The sequence below is a fragment of the Perissodus microlepis genome, chromosome 14, assembly GCF_051167445.1.
Source record: "Perissodus microlepis isolate ML-2025 ecotype Zambia chromosome 14, ASM5116744v1, whole genome shotgun sequence".
Classification (NCBI taxonomy): domain Eukaryota; kingdom Metazoa; phylum Chordata; class Actinopteri; order Cichliformes; family Cichlidae; genus Perissodus; species Perissodus microlepis.
The window spans coordinates 27,352,072-27,361,540 of record NC_140474.1 but is presented as its reverse complement, the minus strand read 5'-3'; the positions used below and the strand labels follow the sequence as shown (position 1 = coordinate 27,361,540).

The window sequence follows — 9,469 nt, the reverse complement described above, 5'->3', positions numbered from 1 at the left end:
TGCATGAGTAGATTGTGGCTTTGCAACTGAACACAGTGCATTCAGTTAACCATATGATCCTCATTGGACCAGTTAGGCCCAGTAGTCCTCTTTAATAATTTGGTGAAGTGATTCCAGTACTGACATTGAAACACAAGGTTAAACTTGTTACACAAGGGGTCCAAACACTACTTTTTTTTCTCCATAGCACCTATTACGAAAGTGGAAAAACCATCCGTTTTGATGTCTCTGCCACAAAGTGAAAAAAATAATAATGATAATTAAAATCATCCAGGAACGAAAAAAAAACTTCAAGAAAAATGAGGAGAACTCGATCTAAAAAATCTAAAATCTTCTGAGTGACGTAACCTGGCTTTCTGGTGGGCCAATGTCTTTCTAACAAAAACTAATGTAAAGCTTAAGGGCTCTTCATTTGAAATACAAGTTGTGTCTATTTTTTTTCCCTCTTAGAAACAGATCATTAATGGCAGCTTCGTAGGGCACTCTTTAGCTACAGCCATTTACTATGCGGCTGGCATGGGTTTAAATAACTATAGCATTAGAATTGGTGCATTCAAAAGAGATTAGTTTAAAAGGTAATCTTAAAGAAATGTTTCATCTTTATGCAGGACATGATTGAGGCCACTGCACTGAGTGAAAACAACAGTGGGCATCTAGGTCTCCAGAGATGCGACAGGTAATGACTTTTCTGATGTTGGCATCGTCATCGAGGGTGCGGTGGTTCTTCAGGATCTGGATAACGTGGCCCTTGCAGTAGCCATGCTGTTTGGCCTTTTTTACTCCTTGAACATGAGTTACCCATCACAGCTCTCTTACACTTTTAGGTTGATTCAAAGGGTGGTCATGGAGTTGGATGCAGCTCAACTCTTGAGAAAAGCCCAAAACTTAAAAGACAAAACTGCAACAATCTCACACTTGTTCTCCTGCATTTTGGAGAATCAATTTCCAGGAACAAATCACAGCATTCATTGTTGCGCACTCTGTAACTGCCATAAGCCCATTTTTCCTTTTTCGCTCTGTAAATGTTCTCTGATTGGCAGCATTTTTCAATTTTTGTTTGTATTTTTTTTTTTTAAACAAGTGAAGAGATGTAGAGTAGTACAGTCTAAATAGTCCCATCTGGGCTGTGTGGAACAGCATTTTCAGTTTAATTCAGTTGGAGTAAAGAAAGTTGAATCCTACTAAGAATGCTGTTTTGAACCAAGATGTCACAATATGATCAGTGCTGGAATTCTTTGACAATCACTGTGATTTTGTGGCTCTTGAATAAAGGTTTTGACATGCAAGTGGTGTGTGTGTGTGTGTGTGTGTGTGTGTGTGTGTGTGTGTGTGTGTGTGTGTGTGTGTGTGTGTGTGTGTGTGTGTGTGTATATATATATATATATGGAAACTAACATTACATCAACTTGTTTAGTTATAATTGTTGTTTAACTGAATCCTGACATCAGAGGCCTTAAAGCAGATTTTTTTGTATTGTTCTCTTCCAAGATGGTTACTTGTAACATTTTTCAAATGAAAAGGCCTAATTCCTGTGCCATGACTGATTCGACAAAACACTGAAAAACTGACGTATTTCAGTAGAGGAGTAATGTCAGTTCAATTCTTTACCTCAGGGGTCTCAAACTTAAATGAGCTGTGGGCACTGTCATCTCATTGGGGGGCCACATTAGTGTTCAAGTAGTATAAAACCCCCACAAATATTTCTGAAAATGCAGTGTTTTGTGTTTTTAAATTTCAAATATTGTATAAAAAGACAAAACTGCAAATGTGAACGCAATTTTTTTTCTTCTCACTCTTAACTGAAGCCTTTCATTGAACTACCAAATAAACAAATTGGTACTCTCTTTCTGGCCAGACCCGTGGCAGCACTTCTGCTATTATTTTGTTAAATACAAACAAAATAAAAATGCTGACATAAGTGTACACATTAGTTTTTGACTGCCAGTGAAAATAGTTTTCTTTGCAATTTACTCTCTCACTGAACTAACAGTCAATATTGCCTTCATATTAAGTAAGTTTTTGCTTTTAAAGAACTTATTTTAACATTGCACTCAACAACAAACAAATCCTCCCTAACAAAAGTAACTTCAAGGACCAAACTGCATTATATTTCTTCATGTCAATATACGGGCTGCAAGTAGGGGTGATGTGGGCCGCAAGTGGTCCCCGGGCCACGAGTTTGAGACTCCTGCTTTACCTGCAGTGAAAGTAGACATTTTGTTTTGAAAGGTTACTAGTGGATACTGGCAACTTGGAAGAGAACAATACAATCTGTTATAAGGCCTCCATTGGAAAATTGTGTATTTCATACTAGAATATAATACCAACATGTAGTATTTGGTTAAAGTTATTGAATAGTGTTTGAATAAAGTGAGAAAATTGTGGAGGATTAAAATATTCCAAGAGCTCAAATTACTTCATCAAAACATTTCAACGTTTCAATCACATTTTATCAACACACATTGCACAGGTTTATTGAATACGAATAACTAGTGTTAATTTAACTCTGTTTAAGTTGCTGCCATAGCAAAACATCTGTGTGCATCTAATGTCCACTACTGAAAGAAGTAAATCCAACACGTTCTTTTGTTCAGTGTATGCTCGCATTTTTAATCCTTTGTTGTTAGTGTTCAGGGCTGAGTGGTGGACGGATGTCCAGCGTTCTCGATGAGCTGTCCTCTCCAACCACTTCGAGGCGCAGGCTGGGCGTGCCGTGCTCTTTCTGGCCTTCTGATTGGACAGACAGACGCAGCGTGCAGCCTTTGGGCAGCAGCTCCTGCTCGTACGCTGCGGCTAACTGGTTGACGACTCTCCTCTCAACCTGATGGATCAGTGACAGAGTCAGAGGTCAGGTGGAGATCAGGTTTATAAGTCAGGCTTTTTAAAAATCACATTCAAGAATTTTTTGAGGTGCAAACTAAAGCTGTTCCAACATATGACTGCTGTCTTTATATGCTACATGTGCAGGATTTTTCCTGCATAAAGGAATCCCGTTGTGATTTTGTTCTATAAGGAGGCCTGAAATATGACAAACCACTTCAAGGGTTACTCCTAAAAACCAGTGTGTATGTTACAGTGCCTGCACACCTCATGCTTGATGGAACGAGCTCCATAATGCATGTTGTAGCCACCTGCTAACAGGTCCAGTACTGGGCGATCCCACTGAAGAGTGATATCATGCCGCTGTTTAGCCTGACAAGAGAGAGAGAGAGAGTGGAAGTAATGTTACAATAGGGCCGAGGGTGAGACCTGCAGAATATCAGGAAAACACAAATCTGTCAGAGAGGACGAAGAACAGAGTCAAAATGGGTGGAAAGAGAGAGCGAGCGAGAGACACAGCAGCAGAGAGGAGACGGTGTCAAGCAGCATGTCTGCTGACGCTCATCAACAGGCCCTTAATGCATTTTAATCAAACGCGGGTCAATAGTAGTGATCAGAGCAGCTCATTTAGCTTCAGATGTTAACACTTCAATCAGTAAATATGACGCCATGTTTTTCTATCGATATGTAGCGAGGCAATAATAATAAAAGCTCTAAACATTTAATTTGTCTAATATGAACGAGCGACAAACAAAAGCCTTGTGGGATTATTCAGTAATAATGAGATTTCTGCTGTTTGCATCGCTTCAAGATGCAGACTGAGACAAGTCATTACCAGACATGCACACTTTCAAAAACTGAAGACCCAAATATCAGACCCACAAGAGCTACAACACCACTCAAAACAGAGAAAGTGAAATGAGTCGGGTCCCTATCAGTTGCCTGCAGGGCCCATGTTTGCTGTCAGGACACCAGCTGTAATATTAATAATTAAATATTGATGAAGGCTCCACATGTTAAACACTGTAATCACATTACAGGGAGTAACAGTGGCACACAGTATTGATCCGTGTGTGTTTCTGCACAGCTCAGCAGCGGCTGACAAAGTGGGCGAGGCCTTGCAGGTCCCCACAGGAGGACACCCGTGTTAGAAATGTGGTGCTGTGAAGACGGGCGTCCAGAGGAGACTCAACCTCTGCTCCTCTCAGGTCCACACACAGCTGATCTGCCCACTTGTTGTTAAAGTGGGCATCCAAACAGCAATATGGAAGCTGGAACAAATATGTGCATTCCTCTGGCGCACTTAAACAACCCATCAGTGCTGCCAGCAAACTCTGTTAATATCAGTTAAAATAGAAATCATGAAAGGACTCGCGAGGCAGGATTTTTAAAGCTGTGTAATGTTTCCTGCATTAAGACTCAGCAGGACTTGATCTTGCATAATTTCTTTATTTATAACCTCAGAAGCAGAGAGACTAAAAATGACTGTAAAGATTGTGCTCTCGTACCTTTTTGGCCCAGAAGTTGAGCTCTTTGCTGACCAGCTGTAGCAGCTCTGAGTGACAGAATGGCAGGAAGTAGACGATTTCATTGATACGGCCCAGGAACTCGTCCCTCCGGAAATGAGCCTACAGAGGAACAAAAGACCCATGAGCGTCTCAGAGCCAGGCATGTCTGCAGCTACACCAAACAAGATGGTTTTTAGGTATTTGTGTGCATCATGTGTTTTACCTTCAGGATTGGTCGAATCACAGATTCTTTAAACTGTCTGGAGATTTTAATGTCATCACTTTTCTGTACGTCCTCTGGAGGAAAAGGAGGAGATGAGCAATAATGTCATTTCTGGTTTTTAATCATCTGAAAGCTGTTATCACAGTGCTACAATGTTCCTTTATTTTGCAAGAATGAGAAAATTAACTGCAACATGACAAAGTTAATTTGTAGATAATTTAATTTCTGTGTCCGTTTAACACAACATCAGATGGAAATGTGTAATCACATTGTACAGTGTCATCAGTGTGAAGACATTAGCCAGGCTGCATGTACACGTTAGGGCGTTTCTCTCACCGAGGTTATCAGCCAGCTTCCTGCGGCTGACCCGCTCGGCTTCCTGGCGGAGCTGCAATGCATGCTGGGCTATCTCGTCACTTGCGACGTTCGACGTCATGATGAAGATGGCGTCTTTGCATTCGATTGTCTTTCCTTTACCGTCTGTAAGACGACCCTGAAAGAAGAACACCACCAATCAAACAAAGTTTCAGTTTATTTCTGTTTTATCAAAGAGACGCACACGATGGACGTAAGAAGCTGTGTGCTCGCCTCATCGAAGAGCTGCAGCATGATGGTGAGGACATCGGGGTGGGCCTTATCCACTTCATCAAACAAGACAACAGCGTTAGGACACGCCCTCAACAGCTTGGTCAGCTGACCGCCTTCTTCATGTCCCACATATCCCGGTGGAGAGCCAATGAACTTTGCCACCTGAGCGCAGACAGAGAAAAGATGCACAATAAGTCTAAATAACACAACAAGCTGATTCGTTTTATCAGGATCACACTAAATAAGTATGCTCAGCCACCCTCTGCAACAGAGAATTCAATATTTCCACACGCTTCACACCATGATCCTGTTTGCTGCATCGGGAACGTTTTCAGTGGATCCAAAAGAGGTTTTCTGAAGCACTTCAGTAACCAATTTTGTTGAACATTATTTCAAATGACAGGAAAATGTATAGACTTATCTCAAATGAGGTAAAGCAGAGCTGCTGCCTTTAATATAAGAGGGCCTTTCATGGTAGAGTCCATGTCAGCCCCCAAGCTCCGATCCTAGCCATGAAAATCTCAAAAATTTTACCCATTACAAATTATCCGAAGATGTTCATAATAATCTTTGCAGCTGTAATCACCAGCCTGCTGTGTTCAGTGTTTCACTTGTGCATCTGACGCAGCTTTTCTGAATAACAAAAGACCTTCGATTTCTAGCATCTATAAAGCTCCTCATTGCCACAAACTATGCAGAGAAAGTCCAAACACTGTGGTGACTGTGACAACACGACACTGTAAAACAATGCAACTCTGAAAAACTGATTAAATGTATTCATCACAAAAAGTTTCACAAAGAGAAGAACAAAAAACCCCCAACATCATTAATTTTGGTTTATGAATCTATTACGATTACATAAACAGAATTAATCCAATGCATCACTGCCATGCATCTGCAGCAGGAAGACGCTGCTAGCAGCTGCTCTCATCTGAAATAAATGAACTTGTGTGGAGCGGCTTATTCAGTGCATACTTTGTGTTTTCGCATGTGTGTAACGAGGCCTTACCTCGTGCTTTTCCTGAAACTCCGACATGTCCATGCGGATGAAACCCTGCAATCACAGGACGGGTTAACCTCCAAAAGAAGCACTACTGCATACACTGTAATCAGACTCATTCCACCAAATTAAGACTCTTGACATGCGTTTTGTATCTATACGCACGTTGCTACGTCACATACCTTTTTAATGTCCTTGTGCATGTAACGAGCCACCTGTTTAGCCAACTCCGTCTTTCCTGTGGGACACATCATTGAACCCGTCACACACAACAAATGCATCATTTAATTGGTCATTAGGCAACAGGAACAGTCCCTCCCCCTCACCATTTAATTACTTTGTTCTCAATAAATAAAAAAAATACAGTCCCCGCCTTTACATCAGCATGCAGAGATTTCAGGAATTCAGGAAAACAAGCTTACTCATTTCAGACAGAAAGACAATCTCTCTCCTTCGCTAAGTGCTGGCCTAAATCCCAGTGCCTCCCTCCACAAAGCTTTCAATCATCTCCAGCTCTCCAGAAGCACACATTATGCTTGCCAGTAAAATATTCTGCATATAAATGCTCATATGTGATATTGATGTCTTGTGTTTGCTATGCATATGGGTATGATGATTGTGTGTGTGAACGAGGCTGTGTGTGTGTCTGTCTTGTTGCTGTGTTTAATATTGATGTCTCATGGCCACTGTTTGTCGCTGAAGGGAACAGAGAATATGAACACCGTCTCTCCCTCATCTATCTCTCTGCCCTGTCATTTCACCATCTCCCTCTTTTTAGCCATCTATCTGGCCCTTAATATCTCCCCTCTCTTCCTACTGCCTTCACTCCAACACACAAACACTTCCAAATCTTGCTGATGATTGAGGACATTTAACCACTTATTCAGTAGATGTCCTCCTCAGGTTTTCTGCTTTAACACCGAAACTGTAATTAGCAGAACCACTTTTTGATACTTTGGCCCGCTCAAACACAACACTCTGCATCACAGGTTTGCTTTAATATTTATCCTCTAGGATATTTCAAGACGTTCATGGATAGAGGAGCAGTGGGGTGGATCTGCTGCAGCAGAAATGTCCAGACAGTCAGTCTCAGTTCAACCCACCATCCCCGGTGAATACCGTTAACTGACACGACTCGCTATTGTTGATTTGATCACACACACACACACACACACACACACACACACACACACACACACACACACACACACACACACACACACACACACACACACACACACACACACACACACACACACACACACACACACACACACACACACACACACACACACACACACACACAGGTTCCAGCTGTGTTTTGCAGGCAGGTGGATGCAGAGTTCAATGGGTTACAGTAAACAAAGGACTGGAAATTTGATGGGACTTTATTATGCCGATATAAAAATGTCCTGGCATCCCAGTGCTAATGAAACTTTAACATGCAAAGACAGGTACTAACTGATAAACACTGTGGTACTGGTACAGTTGGTGGAGTCTATTACTTCGCATGAATATTTACATTACTACCAAATCTGCTCACCATCCCTATTCAGGAGCTCAAAGTTGCCATCCACATATCAAAACTGCCCAACTCAAAATGAGTTTGTTAGCTAAACAGTGCCAAACAGTGCTATGCTGTGTTTCCATCTTCAGTCTAATGTTTCTTCCTCTTCATCAGGGGGATTCAGTTTTCCCTAACCAATCACACACAGCCTGATGACACCGTTAGTCCCACCCATGCACTAATTTGCCAGCTGTGGCGCTCATCAAGCTGATTGTGTTTTAAACTGTCGAACTGCTGTTTCCTGTCACATTTCCAAACAAATCAGTCAGTTTCATGACAACAGCCCACGATATGATAAACTGCAGACTGGAGCAGCCAGGGGATCAAGCCACCAAACGTCCAGTTAGTAGATGACCTGCTTTACCTCTTGAGCAACAGCCACCCCAGTACTGGACAACCTGCACATTACAATAGAGGAGCTGCTGGTCCATAGAAGCCCACACCTTGAAGCTCCTGGTGCACTGTTCTTGTGCTGATGTTAATGGAGCTCTGCCGTTACTGAGTCAGCAGAGTGTCGGTGACTTTTAAGCATTCTGAAACTCTGCTCTGTAACTTTATGTTCTCTGACACTTCATGGCTGAGTTGCTGTGGTTCCTAAACACTTCCACTCTGCAGTAAAATCCCTTAGAGCTCAAGTGGCATCCTTTTACAGGACTACACTGGAATTCAGTGAGCTCTTTCATTCTTTCACAAATGTTTGTAAAGGCAGCCTTCATGGCTAGGTGTGTGATTTTATAAACCTTAGGCAATGCGACAGTGAGCGCCAGAATTCAAAGATTGAGAAGTATGTCTCAATTAGGGGTGGGCGATATAAACGATATATGATAGAAACGATATAAATTTGGCCAACGATAGAGATTTTGACTATACCGCTCTATCGCGATAGTGCATGTTGATGATGTCATCAAGCAGGCGCAGCTTGTCATCAAACAAGCTGCGCTGCTAATGGTTGTAGCAGCGGCTACAACCGTTATCATCTGCAAATTATGCCGGGCGACAGTCATAGCAAAGAGATGAAGCACTTTTGAAATATTGGGAAAGCCAAAAACTCTGCTTCACTTCCGTAACATTGATTCATTAATGTTGAATTCTCTCGTAGCTGTTCTATTCCCATATTGTTGCAGTATATTAATAACTAACCTTGTATTGTGGATGAATAATCTCAGTTGTTCTCCTGACTGAAGTTTGCCCCGTGTATAGCATCCTGCTATGCGATTGCATTTGTCCCTGACCACCAGAATCCCTCACGTTAACTTTTATCGAGTAGAAAAAAAGTTGGCGTTCATCCTCCAGCTTCACTGTGCTAATGTTATGCTAACATAGCTGTGTCGCTAGCAATCACGTAGCACAACATTATATACCAGGTAGTCCAACTTCAGTAAGCCCGCAAACGCCACTGCTGTTTAGTTTTCTGTCTTCATTTATGTCGGAAGTGGTAGCAGAGCTGTACGTTTTAATTAGTTTCAAAAATCTCTCAGTCAGAACATGGTGTGTCATGTTTAGGTGGAAACTAGCAAGCTAACTTCCTGTTAACTTCTAACTCCGTTAAATTTAATAACTTCTGTTTTCATGGATGCCTGGTTGTTAAACTTAATTGTTACACCTGGTAAAGCAACAACGCTGATGATTTTATTAAAGATGAAAGAATTTAGACCGTTTTTAACTCTCAGTGTTCGTTTGACTTTGGGACCTGAAGTTCACGGAGTTTTGGACCCAATTACTCCGCAAAGCTCCTCACTACGGCAGCCGTAATGCTCTGACAA

At 41.7% G+C, this 9,469-nt stretch overlaps 1 protein-coding gene across 1 annotated transcript in view; it reads right to left on the bottom strand.

Moving 5' to 3' along the window:
- Nucleotides 1-2,428: 2,428 nt before the first annotated feature.
- Nucleotides 2,429-9,469, bottom strand: part of clpb (ClpB family mitochondrial disaggregase) — a 35,545-nt gene continuing 28,504 nt past the window's right edge. Inside the window, exons 9-16 of the mRNA XM_084950052.1 lie at nucleotides 6,322-6,377; nucleotides 6,149-6,193; nucleotides 5,140-5,301; nucleotides 4,888-5,044; nucleotides 4,552-4,625; nucleotides 4,329-4,448; nucleotides 3,088-3,192; nucleotides 2,429-2,821 (exon numbers count right to left, since the gene is read on the bottom strand). Of these exons, the coding sequence (XP_084806178.1) occupies nucleotides 2,624-2,821; nucleotides 3,088-3,192; nucleotides 4,329-4,448; nucleotides 4,552-4,625; nucleotides 4,888-5,044; nucleotides 5,140-5,301; nucleotides 6,149-6,193; nucleotides 6,322-6,377 (917 nt within the window). The 3' untranslated portion in view covers nucleotides 2,429-2,623. The remainder of the gene's footprint in view (nucleotides 2,822-3,087; nucleotides 3,193-4,328; nucleotides 4,449-4,551; nucleotides 4,626-4,887; nucleotides 5,045-5,139; nucleotides 5,302-6,148; nucleotides 6,194-6,321; nucleotides 6,378-9,469) is intronic.